At 42.3% G+C, this 19,562-nt stretch overlaps 1 protein-coding gene across 1 annotated transcript; it reads right to left on the reverse strand.

Annotated features, from left to right (window-relative positions):
* Nucleotides 1-781: 781 nt before the first annotated feature.
* Nucleotides 782-18,450, reverse strand: MBIP (MAP3K12 binding inhibitory protein 1). Its single transcript, XM_072115531.1, has 10 exons — nt 18,269-18,450; nt 17,396-17,534; nt 15,562-15,672; nt 12,456-12,668; nt 9,602-9,698; nt 7,912-7,977; nt 7,077-7,226; nt 5,969-6,066; nt 2,676-2,714; nt 782-2,322 (listed from the first exon to the last, which is right to left on the reverse strand). The coding sequence occupies exons 2-10, from the start codon at nt 17,498-17,500 to the stop codon at nt 2,230-2,232; spliced, it is 972 nt and encodes a 323-aa protein (XP_071971632.1). The 5' UTR covers nt 17,501-17,534; nt 18,269-18,450; the 3' UTR covers nt 782-2,229.
* Between the last annotated feature and the right edge of the window lie 1,112 nt (nt 18,451-19,562).

Here is a 19,562-nt window from a genome sequence, read left to right on the forward strand (position 1 = left end):
TTGCTAATGATCAATTAATCAAGGTCATACATTTAAGGAACCTGGCTGCAACTTACCCTCTTTTTTTCTATGGAAGCATTAAGGTGTACTTCATTTTCACACAATACTTCTGCATTTTGGCCTAGCTTTTGTTAGATAAACAACTCAGTATAAATAATTCTTGAAATTCTCTTTTTAAGAGGGGTTGGTCACTCTTTTACAAAAGTTGCCCATGTACTTTACTGCCTTCATATAATAATACCTGAATGTTCGTCAAATTATTAAGCAGTCCTGGTACTTACTTTATGCTGTGTGCAAACTCTGAGTGATACTTTGTTTATATATGTAAGCTCTGCTGAATAGAAGGAGCTGCAGCAGCAGAGTTATGACTTATCCTGCTCCGTCCTTACCCTCTTCCTGTGTCTTTAAGCGAGGACAGAGACTGGAAAGACACAGTGGATGACGTCATGAGGATTGCCTGTGCAGTGAGAGTGGAAGTTGTGTAGAGATTCAGTGTGTAGCATGGTGAAAAAAGGGAAAGGCTGCATAGAGAGACATGTCTAATGGAAGAGATTAATTGAAAAGTGGCCAACCCCTTTAAGGATCAACTTTAATAAAATTTTAGGACTAGATATTTTATATAATTATGTCCTGATCCTTTAAACCCATGTCCCTTAAAGAGGATGTACTTTGTTTTTCCATGACTATTTAGGAATATCATGTACAGAAAAAAAAATATTTTTAGGAATTTCTAATTTTGAAATTAAAGAGTTAGTAGTAAATAAATAAATAAAAAACTACATTTAATCAGAGTGAAATTTTATTTCCTCTCACAGACAGAAAGAACAAGGCTGTTATGCCCCTTTTTCAACATTATTACAGCAAGAGACATTCACAAATCACACACATTATATCTTATAGTCTGTACATCTTTTATGTTGTGTGCGGATAGCCGGACATTTTAGAAATGCCCATTCTGTCTTTTCTTTACTTCAGATGTAGTCTGGTGGTAAACTGCATCTTATGAGTGTCTTACAAGTGACCGGGGATATAGACATCAAGCCACTGGAGATCTGGTTCACAAAAATTGGGGTCTCTACATTACTGTCACATGTTCTCTGTATCTCAATTGCATCCCTCCTTCCTTCAGCTTCGCTCCTGCACCCTCCCCCTGCAGATTCCGATATGAAATCCCTCCTTCTGCTCCCAGGGACATGTTGCCTTTAAAACTATGCTTAAAGGCGTTGTAGAGAGTTTAAAATTTGTCTCCCATCCACAGTATAGGGTATAACAAGCTGATCAGTGAGGGTCAAAGGGTGGGGACCCCCACCAATTACAAGATATCTTGAGAATGGAGGTCCTGTCCTCATTAATTAATCAGCAAGTCAAGTATTTGTCCTGCTGCTCCTGTCAGTCCCAAGTGAGTGCCAAAATGGAGTAGCAGGACCATCTTTCTCCATCATGCAGGGAGATATAGGGAGAACTATCACTACATTGTTCCTCCCCGTACCTGTATAGTGTCACAGTCCATTTAGTCCAACATATTCATGGCCTTCCAGCTCATCAGTGGTTCCAGCTCATTCCCCCTCCCTCAGGAATGAGAGAGAAGCTGGCTGTATGACTCTCTGGCGAGTCACACACAGACAGTCTCTCTCATTCCTGGGGGAGGGGTGAATAATGTAGAAGGGCCAGGTTCACTCAGCTAATCGGGAAGCTGGATGCGTGGCTGAGCTAAAAGAACAGGTAGCATTAGAAATGATAAACCATTCTACAGAACACCATGAATATATCACAATTGAGAACAGATGAAGTCACACCTTCTGTCAGCACAGAGCATGCCTAGCTAACTGTCCACGAATCTGCTCCAGTCTATTGCTGCCTATGAAGCTGCAGTAAAGCATATTACTAAATGCTGTTACAAAGGCAATAGGTCAGCTACCATCAGCTAATGGATATACTATGCATCAGCAATATCGAGCTAGAAAGAACACAGCAGCACCGTCATGAACACAGACCTGACCATATATAAACACATACAGATTTACAATAGTAACTCGCCAAGTGTCTATGCTAGATATTTGCTCTATAGCTGCAACTAGATCCAATCCACCATATCAACACAACGGCAGCACCCAAAGTCACTCCTTCCACTGTACGGGTGGTGGGTAGGATCTCACAATGAGACCTATAGAGACAAAAGAAGTAACAGGATACTCCATGGTAAGGGCGATGACGTTCAGAGCAAGATCCTTACATCTTCCCCACCGACTCCACTTTTGCCTTTTTGTAGAGCGTCTGCCGGAGAGCATTAATTTTTTGGTCGAGCTCCAATAGTGAGTAGTTCTACAAAACAGAAAATAGAGGTTTTAGTTGAGTCATTTCAATGGAAAAAACATCTGAAACAAGATCTATCCATGTGTGCATGTGTTATTTTTATTGGTTTTCTATCTGGCTTGTGGCATGTTTGCCCCACAAGACCCTGGTATCACCTAAGATGGAGAACCCTAAATACCAGTGAGGTCAGAGCCAAAGGATATAGGGCACATGTGATGCTTACAATAAAGTATATACAAATGAGAGGAGAACATTAGTACATCCATTAGGACCTTTCATTCCCCATCATGTATTCACCCACACTATTGTCTGTTATCTGGATACATATTCTGGTAATGTAGCGTCTACATCAATATACCAACCTGTGTCGACTGGGCTTTTCTTCTCTTATTGGACATCTCCTACAATACACATAAAATATAGAATGAGAAATATGTACACAGACTCCATCCTCACCCGGTCACCTCTTCTGACATGTTGGTTTTAGTACATAAGTTATTAGGAAATCATTACATTTGGATCCAGCGTCTTCAGCTCTTTGCTCAGCACCAAGTACAACGCGCCAAATAGCTGTGCATCACAGGGAACGTTCCCGGTTGTTATAGAGACTTTCTGTGGTGAACCTCAAGAGACAATTATGATCTTCCTTTATGTGCTACATGACCACCTTTACATTGGAAAAAAACAGTCCTTAAAGGGGTTTCCCCACAAAGCAAAGTTAGGCCCTATCCACGGGATAGGGCCTAATTTGCTGATCACTGGGAGTCTCAGTGCTGGGACCCCCCCGCAGAGCATGAGAACAAGTAGTCCGTCGGACCCCTCATCGCTTCGTCAGATTAATGGAGCAAATGGCCGCACATGACCGTTCTGCTCCATTAATCTCTATAGAGCTAACGGAGATCGCTGAGCACTGAACACTCGTTTTTGTGATCTGTGGGGGGTCTCAGTACTGAGATCTCTTCACTGATCGGCAAGTTAGGCCCTCTACACGAGATAGGGCCTAACTTTTCTTTTTGGGAAAACCCCTTTAATCCAATATTCCTACAAATCCTATAAGATGGGTCTCCACATCCACTACATGGTTAGGTATCAGAGAAGTAATTTTCCTCTTCGTTTCTAAAATAAAAGGGGTTCCTGGGACTTTTGATTCACCCAGAGTAAAAAAGAGAATCCAAAATTACCCTTCAGGAAAGAAGGGGAAGAAGGCACTAATACAATACACAAATGGTTTAGTTTTAAAATGTCAAAAACTTTTATTAATGCTACAATACATAGTGCAGTTTAAAAACCATGGAGACAAAATTTGGAGACACCGTTGAGGGTGTCCACAGGGTACAACACAATATTGGGTGAAGGAACACAGAGACAAAAAAGGGCGGTCTAGCACCGGGCTAGGTGGAGCTAATATATATGTATATGGAGTATGGTGAGCTGGTCGCCAAAGGGAATGAACCCTGTGAGAGCTTTCCAAAGCCTGCACAAGTGTGCACAGCATAAAGATGGCCGCTGGGCTGTAAGTCTAGTGTACCAGGGCCCCTAGAATAGGGCTGCCAGTTCTTACCTAATGCTCGTAATGTTGTTCCACCGCCCGGGAAGGCCGCCTCCCCGACGCACGTTTCGGCTCTAACTGAGCCTTCGTCTGACAAAGTGCCTTCTTTCCCTTCTCTCCTGAAGGGTAATTTTGGATTCTATTTGAGTATTTTGCTTGGCACTACCAAGGTGCGGTATTATTAGGTAGGCGGCCTAACTATGTAAGCAAGACAGGACACATATGCTATGTGTATTTGACCTCCAAGGCCTCCCCTATGCCTGATCCTACTCATCAGATTGCATTTACCCCGAGTAACTAAATTAAGCAAATATTTTATCTCCCTATTTAATGGCTTGTATATTTACACACTCAAATCATTGAAAAACAAAAAGGAAAAAAAAAAAAAAAAATCATAAAGCATAACTTTGGGGTTAGAACAGTTACTTTGATTGGAAACCTTCTGGGAGCTAGTATTTTGGAGAACATTTCGGGGATATGTCCGGGTTATCTACTATTGATATGCAGTGAAGCGCATTCAATTTCGTCGTCAGAAAATAGGAAACAAATGAGATGGATGCGGCAGAGATTCTCAAAAGATGAAAATTACAAAAGGAAAAAAAATAAAATAAAGAGCATTAGAATAAATCTGAATCCCATTGCTCAATTTATAGGCTTGGTCGGTCTACAACGTGATAATAATATGTATATGATTATAGGACTCCAGCTAATAGCATGCTACAACAACTAACAATTTCTTGTCGTATCTTCACTGTCTGCGAGCAACAGCGGGAGCTAGAACATCACGTCCCAGCAGCAGCAGCAGCACACAGTAATGTGGAAGCAATTTAACGCTGGGAATGATTGCACTTTTAGGGATAAAAAGCAACTTTAATGCTTTAAAGGAGAAGTGCTGTCAATGTATAAAAGCACATCGGAGTAAGGAATTGTGTCGATAAATGAAAGCAGATAACATTTTCTGCTTAGATTGGGAGTCATCCAACCGTGATAACTTATTATCTATCCATAAGATAGCTGTGTGATCCCTGGGGGTCTTGCTCATCACGAGAACAAGGGGTCTAGGGTTCCTTTAAGTGACCGTAAGGCTCAGTTCACACTATGTTGGCATTTCCAAGTATTTACTGTACCTCCATTATAATATAGAAAAAAAATAATAAAAAAAACTGATTATAAACTAAAATAAACATAACTGAAGAAATACGACCCGTTTTTAACAAAAGATCTATCTTTATCTCATACCCTTCTGTACCCACCTACCCATCCTCTTCGTCTGAGTGGCTAAACCACCCAAAATGAAGATTACATTAAAAACTATGTTAAAAAATATAAAATATTCTGCAGTATGGAACATAGAGAGAGCTCAAGGTCATGTGACCAGGATGACATCATCTAAGGTCCCGTTACATCTGCAACATCTACCTCATTTATATATCTGATCACATGAAATAACAGCAGCCAACATGCAGGATGTGAAGGAGTAGAAGTCTATGGAGGTTGCTGTGGTTTCATGTGATCAGACACATGCATGGTGTACAGTTAGAAGTGTAATGTTAGGTGGCTAAAGGACCTGTGATGATTTCACCCTGGTCACATGACACGCAGAGAAGAGGCATGGGACATGGGGAGGAGTAGATTGGAGGGGCAGGTCAAGCAGGACAAGGCTTCTCTGATGCCAGGGAATATAACATAAAGTTGATTTATATGGATGTAAGGGAAACAACAAGAAGAGCGTCAGTTAAAAGGAACCCATCAGTAGTTGTATTTGTGAACAAATTACCTTCTCAACAACCCCAAATATTACTGGCACACACAACTTCAAAACAACTTTATGGTTGGACGATAAACGTCAAACTGTCATGTAAAAAACAAGCCCTCATATGGCTTTGTTGATTGTGTTGATTGATTGAAATTGTGTAATAGTAGAGATATAAAACAAACAGTCCAATAGCTGATGTTAAAAACTTAATGTATACACAAAATAGATCAGGGCTATAGATTAGAACTTCCATTATACAATGAATAAGCTTCGTATGCATGAAAGTGAAAAATCCCTTAAATCTCTTTTATATAGAGAATGGCCTAAAATGAAAACATTGTCCTACTCACCATAGACTGAAAATATTCAGGGGAAATTCCTTCCAATTCCAAAATCCGGTCTTCTAACTTTTTAATTCTCTGGTAAACGTCTTTCGGCACAGGTCCTCCTGTGGGGCAGTGAATGGAGGAGTTTAGAGGAGGAAGGGAGAAGCGGTAGCCTAATTTATTCTCTAAAAACATATATTTTAATTTTTTTCAATTGATTTCGATAATTGTTGGATAGCAAATCATTGCCCTTCGTGGGATAACAACTTGTTTAGTCAGATGATCCGAGCCTTTTAAATGCACCCAAACTAATTTCCTTAGATAAGTCTAGGCGTAAGGATCAAGTTTTAGTCTTCCGTTGCAAGGATAAATGGGACAGATTCCCAAAGTGTCCTTTAAGGACATCTACCACCAGGATGAAAGACTGTATGCAAATGAACCTGAGAGGCTCCATTAACACCTGGAGCCCCTCAGTTTCATTTGCATACAGTCGTTCATCCTGGTGGTAGATGTCCCTTAAAGCAAATCTACCACTAAGAAAAGCACATTGTAAACCAAGTACCGTATTTTTCGGACTATAAGGCGCACCAATAATCCTTCCATTTTCTCAGAAATCAAAGGTGCGCCTTATAGTCCAGTGCGCCTTATATATGAACCGTACTTACAGACAACAGCTGCCTTGAACTGTGCACAGGTCTGCCACCTGCTGGTCATTCATCCTTATAATCAGGTGCGCCTTATATATGAACCTAGACGTTTTAACAGGCAATTATTGATGGTGGGCCTTATACTCTGGGTGCGCCTTATAGTCCGAAAAATACTGTACACTCACATTTAGCTAAGTGCACAGTGATGCACACTCCTGATAAATCTCCCCCCATGTGAATGTAACGTAACATGTATATATTTTTGGATATTTTCATACAAGTCGATGGCTGGGTGGCCAAACAGAAGTCTCCATAGACTTGAAAATGAGTCACTATCTACTAAACACATTTGAGGGGAAACAGAACTGAAGTTCTCAATAGGAACAACATGAATTAATAAGTAGGAAACATTAATGCATAAAAACATTTAGCTAAAAGCCCTATATTGATGGATTGAGGAAAATTAGAAATATTTCAGTGGTCACCTGGGTTTAGCTGTAGGTGATATTCGATGTTCTGGAGCCGCTCCTCCACGGCCTGGTTGCCGCAGTCACGTGGGTGGGAAAGTGACCTGGAGCTGGAAGAGGAACCATCACTTCTAGTTTGAGGCCCATAAGCGTTCACAACCCTGGAAACTGATATTAGACATAGAAAAAGATTTATACCTCCTACACATCAGATTGCAACATTATTATTATCCAATTATGAATATGCAGGGGATTTGGTGCTTTGTATCAGTGCAAAGTCTATAGAGATAATAAGGACAGAGATTTGGATTTAGTTAGATTGAAGAGAACTTCCCCCATATACTTTTCTTTGGCTTTATATCTGCTCCTAATCCAGCTTCATAAATCACTCTAATTTACCCACAATTCCCATATACCTGCATATGCAAATTTACCACAGGTCAAGGGGGCGGAGAGAATATTCATCATGCAGTCATCATAAGAAATTTCATCAGGGTATCCGACTGTGAGGGACATTTCACACGACATGACTGCATGACAAGACGAAGCTGCTCACCCCACCCCTCTGACTACATAGATCTGACAACCTATGGTTGCAAAAATTATAAAAATAGCCTTTTCAGCAATATAAAGTATAGTGAGGGGGTCAGGTATTTGGCATTACTTGATCGTGGAGGGCAGTATATGGAAAAACTACCTGACATCTCATACGTGGTTCTATGATTCACCACATCAGCCATAGGGTTTGCACGTTACGGCCATAGTAAAAATGCAAAAAAACGAACCTGTGCTAGATCATTGGGATAGTAACCAAAATTACAATGTACGGCATCAATTAGAGAAAAATGGGCACCTTTTATATGGCTCTTGGATCCAGGGAATGGAGTGAAAACAGCATCTGTCCTGGCACAACTGTTCTCTGTAACAATACAAAATATATTACTACATATTTCTCTAGTGCTCAGCTGTAGTATTGGTAGCAGCATTTATCCCTGTACTATAGTAGCACCAGGTTTACATGTATAATGGTATTTGATCAATCAATGACATATTTAAAGGGAACCAGTCACCTACTTTTACCCTACTTAAGCTACTACCCCCCCCCCCCCAGGCTGGGTATGAAATATCTTTTCTACTATAACCTCTTATGAAATCTTGCCTTTTGTCGCCTGCAATCCCAACTCTAAATTTACCTGACCGACTAACACATCTGATGTTATTTGAAAGATAAAATTATCTTCTTTAATGCCATACCAGAATCATGGGTCTAGCTGCTACAGAACTAAAGATCCAAATACAGGCAGTCCCCGGGTTACGTACAAGATAGGTTCTGTAGGTTTGTATGTTCTGTAGGTGAATTTGTATGTAAGTCAGAACTGTATATTTTATCATTGTAACCCCAGCCAAAATTTTTTTGGTCTTTGTGGCAACTGGATTTTAAAAATGTTAGATTGTCATAAGAAACAGGATTAATAATAAAGCTTCAGTGCAGACACTTTTAATAACTGTTATAGCTGTTAATTAAGACCAAGGCTAAAGTACAGTAAATTGCCGATTACCAGAGGTCCGTTTGTAACTAGGGGTCGTCTGTAAGTCGGGTGTTCTTAAGTAGGGGATTGCCTGTATCTAAAATGACACTCCCCTTCCAGCCTCTATAACCTGACCTTTCTTTGCCAAAATATGAATCTTTTCGGTTTATTTTCACACAACTTTGGAGGAAAATCGATTTTATAAGTAAAGGGGTAAAGCTTTTATATAAAAAAAAAAAAAAAAAGAGGGAATTTTAGGAAGCTTGTAACAGATCCTACCAAAAATGGGCATGCTCGTTTAGTGCAGTAAAAGTAGGTGACAGATTCCCTTTGAAGGGACACTACCGGTTCCCAAATCGATGAAAACATAGAACCTGTATTGCCTAGGGCACTTTATAATCTTTCCTTACAGAAATTTCCAATTTGTTATTTTAGAGAAAATGCAGTTTTTACTTTTATGTAAATCAACTTCTCAGAGCACCAGGGGCGGGGCTGAGTCTCCTGGTGCACCACCTAGATTCATCTTTCTATGCCGCCCAATGGCATCCAGTGCTACCCACCTTACACAATAATTCATAGAAGAAATAGGGTTCTCCGCTTGCTAACACCCATCAATTTTTTTTAGAGAAAAAATTAATTGTCTCTAAACTTATTAAAACCCTTGGAAACATGAGAGGTTTGCCTGGAAAGCTTACAAAGTGCCCTACACATTGCTGGTTTTACTTGTAACGCGACTTAGGACTAGATAGACCCCCCTTTAATATTTTATTGCACTATTTTAATGCACTATTCCCATATTTTTCTTCTCCAGGGATATTGTTGTTCCATAGGCAGCAAAATGAAAGGCAGGCGCAGTGTTTGTGTGGCAATTTCATTACCCAACTATTCTTCACAAGATGAATCAAAGTGAATCTCTGGCTGTACAAAGCGGCGGAGGAGAAGGGAGAGCGCACATTTCGAGTCACATCTCTAGCAGAGATCACTGGGAAATGGAGCGGCTGTAGGAACATTTACCTTGATTACAATCAATAACGTTGCAGAACTCCCGGACGTTGTTTTCATTGATCTCGGCTTGCTTTCTCTCTATGAATGCCAATATCCTCCTGTCGATCTACGGGGAGTAAGCACGGTAAAAAGAGATGGAGTGAGAGGGGTGGGGGGGAAATCGGCGAGGAGAAGGGAAAAAACACAGCGTGTGTGCACCTAGCAACTTCACAAACTGGCCTTTGATTTTGGACACTCTGAAATTGTGAAAGCTCCGGTAGAGAAGAGCTACGAAGATTACATGGACCGAGCTATAGAAAATCACATCAAAGTTTATCTTACTTAACCCCTAAAAGGAAATCTACCAGCAAAATCCATCGTGATAAAATAGGGACACTTATTCATAGATCCAGGCACCACCATGTCTATGGTAATCTTCTTATATTTGTTACCCATGGTCTCCTTCCTTCTAAAATTATGTAAACCAGAAATTCTATGGGGGGTGCGTGTTACCAGAGCAAGACCATGCAATAGCTTCACAGGCTGTTACGCTGTCTCAGTCTCTTTACTGCTTCCTCAGATGTAATCTCACACAATGGGAGGAGGAGTAGGAGAAGGGGGGGTAGTACTCCTACACAATAACAACCTGTGAAGCTGCAGCACAGAGGTGCTCTGGTAACACACCCAGAGCCCTTGTGGTTCATTAACAATTTTAAAACTTGAGGCCATGGATAAATAAAAAAAACTAATAATAAAATATTACAAATTCTAATCACCCCCCTTTCCCTACAACAGATATAAAACCAAATAAACCGTAAAAATCACAAAACACGTTAGGTATCGCCGCATCCCAAAATGCCCGATCGATCAAAATATAAAAACCGTTATTGCCGGTGGTGAACCACAAATCGGAAAATAGTCCCGAGATACGACTTTTGAACCATTTTACATAACATACAAAATGTAATAAAAAGTGATTAAAAGGTCACATAGTCCTCTAAATCAGTGATTTTCAACCTTTTTTGAGCCGCGGCACACTTTTTATACTTAGAAAATCCTGGGGCACACCACCAACCAAAATGACACTAAAACAGTCATATTATACATATAGTTAATAATATAGATTCTAAATTTATTTTAATCACTCAGTGTGAAACCTGGGACTGTTTCGATAAACACAAAAGGGATATCCTGGCAGGAATGGTGGAAAGACACACACGAAGCTCTTCCTCAACAGTTCTCAGTTTCTCCCTGTTTTTAGTATATGGTGCTGATTATTATGTGGCTCATATACTGCAAAATAAAGGGGTACAATGAGAAGTACTATGGCCATGAGGCCAGAGTACAAGTGCCAGCTCATATATTCAGCATATGAGCTGGTACTTGTAGTACTCCAGCCTCATGACTATAGTATTTCTCATGTTACAATTCTCATTGTTATATGCAGTATACTGCTGGAGTACTACAAGTACCAGCTCATATGCTGAGTATTCTGCCAACAGTTCATATAGTCAGGCAAAAGCTCATATAGTCAGCATTATTGGTGGGCATTACCTTGGCGGTGGGCAAATGCGGGAGTCTCTCCACTCTCAGGATGATTCGCCGGCCTCGGTGACGTCATTTTGACGCACAAGGTTCAAAGCTTGCACATGTGTTATTGTACACGTCTCCTACATTGTAAGAAGCTGTGACTGTGCATCTCTGCACATTGCCGGGAAACAAAACACAGGGGACACCATGGTTTGGGGAAATTTCCCCGCGGCACACCCGACCATGTGTCGCGGCACACTAGTGTGCCACGGCACACAGGTTGAAAATCACTGCTCTAAATGGTACATATTGTTTTAATTTGTAGAAATGTATTCAAACACAATAGTATTCCCTTTATTCATTTTTTGAGCAGTGTAGTAACCTATATATTGCAGATCTCACTTTTTCTCCCTCTTTCACATCATTCTCCAGCAGCGGAAATCACCTTTAAAGTCATAATTATCTTAGTGTGATTGTCACTTTTCTGTGATAACTTCTCTGTCAATTACCCGCATATACTCGAGTATAAGCCGACCAAGTATAAGCCGAAGCCCCTAATTTTTCCACAGAAACCTGGGAAAACCTATTGACTTGAGTATAAGCCGAGGATGGGAAATGCATTGGCCACAGCCTCCCGATTACATAGCCTGCCGGACCCTGCCCCATAGTATATAGCCAGCACCTGCCCCCAGTATATAGCCTGCCAGCCCATATCCCCTAGTATATAGCCAGCCCCCAGCCCCAGTATATAGCCAGTAGCGGGGGAAGCTGGAAAGGTGAGTTTTGATAGATTTTTTGTTTTTGTATAAGCCGAGTTTGGGTTTTCAGCACATTTTTTTGTGCTGACAAACTAGGCTTATACACGAGTATATATGGTAATAATGTAGTGAACAATTACATTTTCTGTGAAGAAGGGAAACTAAACAGATTAATTCAAAATCACCAAACAAACCATTTGCAGAGAGTATTGTAAAATCTAAATTTCCTCATCGCATCGCTGATAAGTAGGGGTTGTTAAAATAAAATATATTTTTTTTGAAACCTCTAATAATTTTAACAAAATCCTTAAAGGGGTTGTCCTCAGAGCCCGGCTGGGAAGGGCTCCTTAAAAAAAAAAAAAAAAAAAAAAAAAGTGTACTCACCTCGTCCGGCGCTTCCGGTGTCCCGTGGTACATCGGAGCTGTGCTCTCCTTGGACAACTTCTGGGAAACCGGCATCGTGAGTGCCGGACAAGGTAAGTACACTTATTTTTTTAAAAAGCTCCCCGACTGCAAGTTTTTTTTTAAACACAAGGCCAACCCCTTTAATTACATTTTTGAACCAGGGTGATAATAAACAGCATAAAAAAACCCACCTCCGATTTCCCCGCCTGTATCTGGACAGCTGTGAGATCAGGTTCACACTCAGTGTTCTTACTTGGGGCAGTTTTTGAGCTAATATTTACAACATTACTGTTCTCTTTAGACTCAACAACATGCACAGTAGCGGGAGTGTCTCTGGTCTGCTGTAGGCCTGAACTCTTTTCTTCTTTGCGATTTACTAAGGTCTTCAGTTGATCCAGAAGAGGCTGACAAAAAAAAATAAATAAAAAGAATAAAAATCCTTAATAAAAACAAAATAAATAATAGGACTCATCTCTGGTGCTCCTAGGGGACTGCACATTGCGCATGCACCGTAACTACAGCACATGTGCTATGAAGCCGGTTGTACTACATCTGCTACACCGATTGGCCATGCAGGCGCCATGAGGTCCGGACAGAAGCAAGGTTACCTTTATGGGGCGATTCTGAAGTGTTCCTTTAAAAGGAAATCTACCATCAAAATCCATCGTGATAAACCATTTTTATCCATGGCCTCCTGCCTTCGAAAATAAACTTTTAAAATTATGCTAAGGAGACACAAGATCTTTGGGGGGTGTAACCAGATCCCTTCTGTGCTGTAGCTTCACAGACTATTACACTGTCTACCTCAGCACTTTACTGCTGATATCTCACACAAAGGAGTGGAAGTACCTTGTACACATCCCGGCAGCACTGGCTCATTGGCATAATTTTTAAAGCTAAATTTAGAAGAAAGGAGACCATGGATAACAAGTTATTGGTCAAATGACATTAATTTGAAGTGTATTTTTTGAATATCTGATCATATGTTTCTTTGCAGCTAATAAAAGAACATTGGTTAAATGATAAGAGCAGGCGCTAAGCACACAAAATCTCAATGCCGGCTCAGCGAGTGGCAAGCTTCCTCTCGCATGTCATACTGTATCTCAAGTAGGCAGCGTTAGTCAGTGCGGAGCTTATAACAACAATAGCAGACGCTCCGAATTCTTCATAATAAAGCATTTCTGCGCAGTGCACTTATAATTCTCAGCCTCATTTACATCTCCACATAATGAGACAATTGTTTCTGGTCCTTAATAGTTTGCATTCAGTTCCTTTTCCTTATGCAGTGTCATCTTATTAGAGTTTCTCAGACAAGGAACAGAACTCAGAACAAGTTCAATAAGTAGAAAAGGCAACGTACACAGAACAAAACACAACTTCAATCTCCGAAGATTAAATCTCTTGTTACAAAGAGTCTAAAAAGACAGACATTTGCCATGTTTTCTGGACTATAACACACACTTTTTAGTAAGAAAAAAAATCTTGCCGCTTTCCTGGAGATCTCCTGGAGAACATCTAGCAAAGAGCTTCACCTGATCTTTGAGAGAGCAGAGCCTCTGCACTGCTACCCCTGTCCTGGCCTTTCCAACACGACTATTACAGCAGGACCTAGACTGACCACATGCTTCCTGCATCACTGCAAGGTCCTTAAACCTTCTCATACTGCCAGGGTGTTGTGCCAGAGAAGCTGTGGTTGTCTCTGAAAAAGAGGTGCGGTGGAAGCGGCGGCGGCCGCGCGAGTGAATGGAGGAAGCGGCGAACACAATAGTATTCCCTTTATTTTTTTTTTTGAGCAGTGTAGTAACCTATATATGGCAGATCTCACTTTTTCTCCCTCTTTCACATCATTCTCCAGCAGCGGAAATCACCTTTAAAGACATAATTATCTTAGTGTGATTGTCACTTTTCTGTGATAACCTATTGACTTGAGTATAAGCTGAGGGTGGGAAATGCATTGGTCACAGCCTCCCCATTACATAGCCAGCCGGACCCTGCCCCATAGTATATAGCCAGCCGGACCCTGCCCCATAGTATATAGCCAGCCGGACCCTGCCCCATAGTATATAGCCAGCCGGACCCTGCCCCATAGTATATAGCCAGCCGGACCCTGCCCCATAGTATATAGCCAGCCGGACCCTGCCCCATAGTATATAGCCAGCCGGACCCTGCCCCATAGTATATAGCCAGCCGGACCCTGCCCCATAGTATATAGCCAGCCGGACCCTGCCCCATAGTATATAGCCAGCCGGACCCTGCCCCATAGTATATAGCCAGCCGGACCCTGCCCCATAGTATATAGCCAGCCGGACCCTGCCCCATAGTATATAGCCAGCCGGACCCTGCCCCATAGTATATAGCCAGCCGGACCCTGCCCCATAGTATATAGCCAGCCGGACCCTGCCCCATAGTATATAGCCAGCCGGACCCTGCCCCATAGTATATAGCCAGCCGGACCCTGCCCCATAGTATATAGCCAGCCGGACCCTGTCCCATAGTATATAGCCAGCCGGACCCTGCCCCATAGTATATAGCCAGCCGGACCCTGCCCCATAGTATATAGCCAGCCGGACCCTGCCCCATAGTATATAGCCAGCCAGCCCCCTGCCCCATAGTATATAGCCAGCCAGCCCCCTGCCCCATAGTATATAGCCAGCCAGCCCCCTGCCCCATAGTATATAGCCAGCCAGCCCCCTGCCCCATAGTATATAGCCAGCCCCCTGCCCCATAGTATATAGCCAGCCCCCTGCCCCATAGTATATAGCCAGCCCCCTGCCCCATAGTATATAGCCAGCCCCCTGCCCCATAGTATATAGCCAGCCAGCCCCCTGCCCCATAGTATATAGCCAGCCCCCTTCCCCATAGTATATAGCCAGCCCCCTGCCCCATAGTATATAGCCAGCCAGCCCCCTGCCCCAGTGTGGGATTGCAAGAAATCATTGTGAAAAGGAGAAGTCACAGCAGTAAAGTCTCATCCCAGAAACTTTGAATGAGCAGCAAAGTCATAGCTAGATACTGCAGAAATGCAAGCAGAGCTCCCAAAGACCCCTAACAATACATAAGTAAGTTTGGCTCAGCCAAGTGTGCATGTGTTCTGAATAGGTAGAAAGCTGCTGGAAGAACCTTCTGGAGGCCTGGGAAACAGAACTAACAGGTGTTGTACTATTCCTCACCCTTCCCTTTTCAGAATTTGAAGGAGAGTCATGACAAATAATACAGTGGTATAATCCAGCATATTCCCCCAAGCTCTCTAGAGACAATGGTCAGTATATGCATAGATATATAGATATCAGTGGCTACCTGCAGTTCACATATGTGCTGGTGTAGGACGGAGTTCAGGAGCGCTGGTTGGGGGTAATGGATCTTTTCCCAGTTAATGGAAAGGTTCACAGCATCTTCAGGTTGTTGGAGCTTAGAAAGGGAGAAAAGAACAATATTATAAACATTATTTACATGTCACACTGCAATCTACATTTAGTACCTGAAGATAAAGCCACAAATAGTCATAATGTCATATTCATAAGGGGCATAAGTAGGGTGTGCTTAAAACTCGCATGAGGACTGTAACCTCTGCCCGCAATCGTTTATTTAGGCCATGACCTGGTCGCACAAACAGCAGCCAGCTCACGGCCTCTATGGGCTTGCATTGTGCATGGACATGTACTACTTATGCCCCGATATGCCACTCATTAACTACGGACATCGGGAGCATTGCCCTCCTCCTGCAGATGTCCAACAGCCAAAATGGGCCACAAACTAGGTTTGTTTGTGGCCTGCTTAGCACAATTGTATGTCCCACTTATCATTTAGAAGAGGACTCACTCTACAGCTACTTGGGACCTGACAGATCCTAATAACCATTAGAACCATGTGAGTATTCTGCACATTGCGTAATATCTTTAGGTTGGTCCCTAATTCGGGATGCAGGAAAGAAAATTACATTCTTCAGCTTGTCTATTTTTCCCAGCAGTCCACCCACTATAAGATTAGGAGGATAGGCTTAGTAGCTGGGTCCAGGACAATCACTTTGCCCACCAATTGCATCCTTCCTTTCTGGGCACTCTGATCCACCATGGCATTCCATTACTTTCACTCTTGTCTATAAGCAGCTACGACCAGGCCTGGTGTGAATAGCAGATTACAACGCTTGTTGGAGGGGGTACACTCCCTTTAAAGGAAATCTACTATCAAAGTCCATCATGATCTCCTTCCTTTTAAAATCCTTTAACATTATGTTTATGATCCAGAAGCACTCTAGGGCAGTGGTGGCTAACCTATGGCACTCGTGCCAGAGGTGGCACTCAGAGCCCTTTCTGTGGGCACTCAGGCCCTCACCAGAGATAACTCCAGGTATCTTCCTGCAGTCCCAGACAGTCCAGGACTTGCTGTGCACAGCAATATTTTAAGGTGACAGCTCTACCTGGGACTACTGGAGGAGTGGGAAGGTGTGGACAGATCTGGATTATCATTGTAGCTACTGCTCCGGCCCGGACAATTCTTCCTGTTTATGGGACCCTGGAGGGAAGCTACAACGATCATCCAAATTTCTTCTATTTTCTGCTTTATTGGTGTCCTCAGGGTGCTGATATCAATGAAAACTGTGACAGAGAAGGGAGTATAAATCACAAATGAAATTTATGTGTTGGCACTTTGCGATAAATAAGTGGGTCTTGGTTGTAGTTTGGGCACTCGGTCTCTAAAAGGTTTGCCATCACTGCTCTAGGGGATGTTACCCGAGTCCTTCTATGCTGCAGTTTCCCAGGCTGCTACACTGTGTATGGGCACTTTACCCCTTCCCACTGTGTGCTGAAACTTCTTCTGCTGGAGTGGGATTATGTGGAAATATAGCATGTAGGGGCTCTGGTAAACCCCATGACCCTTCAGGCTTATTAGCATAATAATAAAAGTTGATTTTAGAAGGGATGAGATCATTCATAATAAATATAAGAAGATTACCACAGTCACGGTGCCTGGATCTATGAGTAAGGGACCTGGTTTATCATGATGGATTTTGATGGTGGATTTTCTTTAAAGTAGGAAGACACTTCTGAACTATCCAGTGCAAAAACAATACAAATATAGTAACCTGAGAAATAATATGTGCAGACACATTGCCCCATATGCCTGTGCTCACCTTCCCTACACAGCCCTGCAGAGCTCTCAGTATCCCCTGCACAGACTCCCTGCAGTCCTCCTCTCCGTCCATCATCTTAGCTGTTCGCTTTGCAGCGGCGGTCATGGCTGTGTTCAGAGCTTTTCTTACAACTGATTACCTGAAAGACAATTCATAATGTTAACAATCAGTGGACCCGTTATCTCCTATAACAGTGGTGGCGAACCTATGGCACAGGTGCCAGAGGTGGCACTCGGAGCCATTTCTGTGGGCACTCCGACCATCGCCCCAGGACAGAGTTCACCAAATAGGACCAATTCTTCCTGCAGTCCCAGGCGACTCTCCATTCTTTCTTTACAGAGAGATCCTGGAGAGAAGCTACAATGAAAGTCTGATTTGCCCTCCTTCTTTCAACAGTGTTGGTGGCCTCAGGCGGCTGATTCGATTGAAAGATGTGGAAGAACAGGTAGCGATAAGTTACGGCTTAAATTGTCATGTTGGCACTTCACAGTAAATAAGTGGATTTTGGTTGTAGTTTGGGCACTCGGTCTCCAAAAGGTTCGCCATCCCTGTCCTATAATGTCAGCAGAATTACCCTGAATACAGATAACTCAGCTTTCCCATATTCATGAATGGTAATGCTGCCCATTTATGCAGTAATCTTCTGTTGCATAAATAAAAAGGTTTGCCATTCAGGAATTTGGGAAAGTTGGGTTACCTTCTAGTATGCATGCTGGAAAGTAACATGAATGGCAGGTATACAGGAGCATAGAAAGTACAAAAATACAGATACTACACATCACTGCAGTCCACAAACAGTGCAGGAGGATGAATGAAACCTGCAAATCAAGCCCTCCATGCTCTCCCCGGGACTACAACCCCCAGCAGTGTTACCTGGTAGACGCAGGGTGTTATCAGTGAGCGGTCACCACCATGTGTACAGTTAGAAAGTGCAGAAGTGAGCAAAACAAAGTGCACCAGGATGAGGGTGGTAGTAGTCCTAGCAGCACACAAGGCATGCGCATAACGGGAGGGCGGAAGTGAGGTAAAAGTCAGGGCGGAAACAGACGAGTAAGACGTACAGAGCGTGAGCAGAAAGTAAGGGCGGAAGTGAGGCACGAAGTGAGGGCGGAAGTGAGGCACAACGTGAGGGCGGAAGTGATTGCAGGATAATGCTCAGCGTGGTCCAAAGACTGCAAAATTAAACATCCCATAAAAAAATATGTGCAGGGTGTAATGTACACATAATGGACATATCACATGATATATAAGCTGCACTTAGAAACCTCTGGCAGTGTTGTCTTAGATCATGTTAGTCTCTCCAGGGCACGTGTTGCATCAATAGAGGTAGATCACTGGCTAAGGTTAGATTACATGCAATATGTGTTTGTTTAGGGACTGTAAAAAGAATGGAGTGGGAAAATGTTGGGATTTTTGATACTGTTCGTGCTGCCAAATATACCTAAGATGGCAATAAAGTTGACACTTGAAGGAAATCTATCATTTATTTTCGTGAATTGTGAACCAAACATACATTGAGAATGCTGTAGCTACACTGATGCAGACGCATATATTGTTTAATCCCTGAGCTGAGTGGTTTTGCTGTTTTGCTGCTCTGGAGAACGTTGTCTTCACTGGGTTGGCAGGTAAAAGTAATCAATCGCTGCACCATCCCCCAGCTGCAGTCTATGAGTCATCCAGCTCAGGTTGATTAGTCCTGTCTGGACAGTTGAGGCAGTTCATTAATGAACGGCAGCCAGTCTGCACCCAGCTTTCCCAAGGTCATGAATTTTAGAATTGTTTTTTTTTTTAGCAAAACCACTCGGTTCAGGGATTAAACAAGATATGTTTCTGCATCAGTGTAGCTACAGCATTTTCAAAGTATGTTTGGTTCACAATGCGTAAAAACAAATGGTAAATAAGCATTATCTATTTTTTTCATCACCCTAAGCCTATAACTTTTAAATGTTTCTGCTGCCCCATGGTACGAGTAAGGCTCATTGCAAACTACCATTCCTTCCCTATGGTCGTTCCCTCTGTTAAAAAGTAAAGAATGGAGGATAAACGTAACACTTAAAAATCCCATTGACATCAATGTAAATTTTTATGTCACTCATTATGTTCCATTTAGGCAAGGCCCCGTTATCCAATGAGTATTTTGGACAGAAAAAATGCAGTAGGCTGCAGT

Source organism: Engystomops pustulosus, chromosome 7 (genome assembly GCF_040894005.1).
Source record: "Engystomops pustulosus chromosome 7, aEngPut4.maternal, whole genome shotgun sequence".
In the NCBI taxonomy this organism is placed as follows: domain Eukaryota; kingdom Metazoa; phylum Chordata; class Amphibia; order Anura; family Leptodactylidae; genus Engystomops; species Engystomops pustulosus.

Bases quoted from the DNA above. Each gene is read 5' to 3' on its own strand.
- MBIP (XM_072115531.1), bottom strand. From the start codon at position 17,500: ATGACCGCCGCTGCAAAGCGAACAGCTAAGATGATGGACGGAGAGGAG. The intron at 7,227-7,911 runs GTGCCCATTTTT...GTCTAATATCAG, and splicing joins ATCCAAGAGCCATATAAAAG to TTTCCAGGGTTGTGAACGCT. The intron at 6,067-7,076 runs GTGACCACTGAA...ACTGCCCCACAG, and splicing joins TCACCTACAGCTAAACCCAG to GAGGACCTGTGCCGAAAGAC.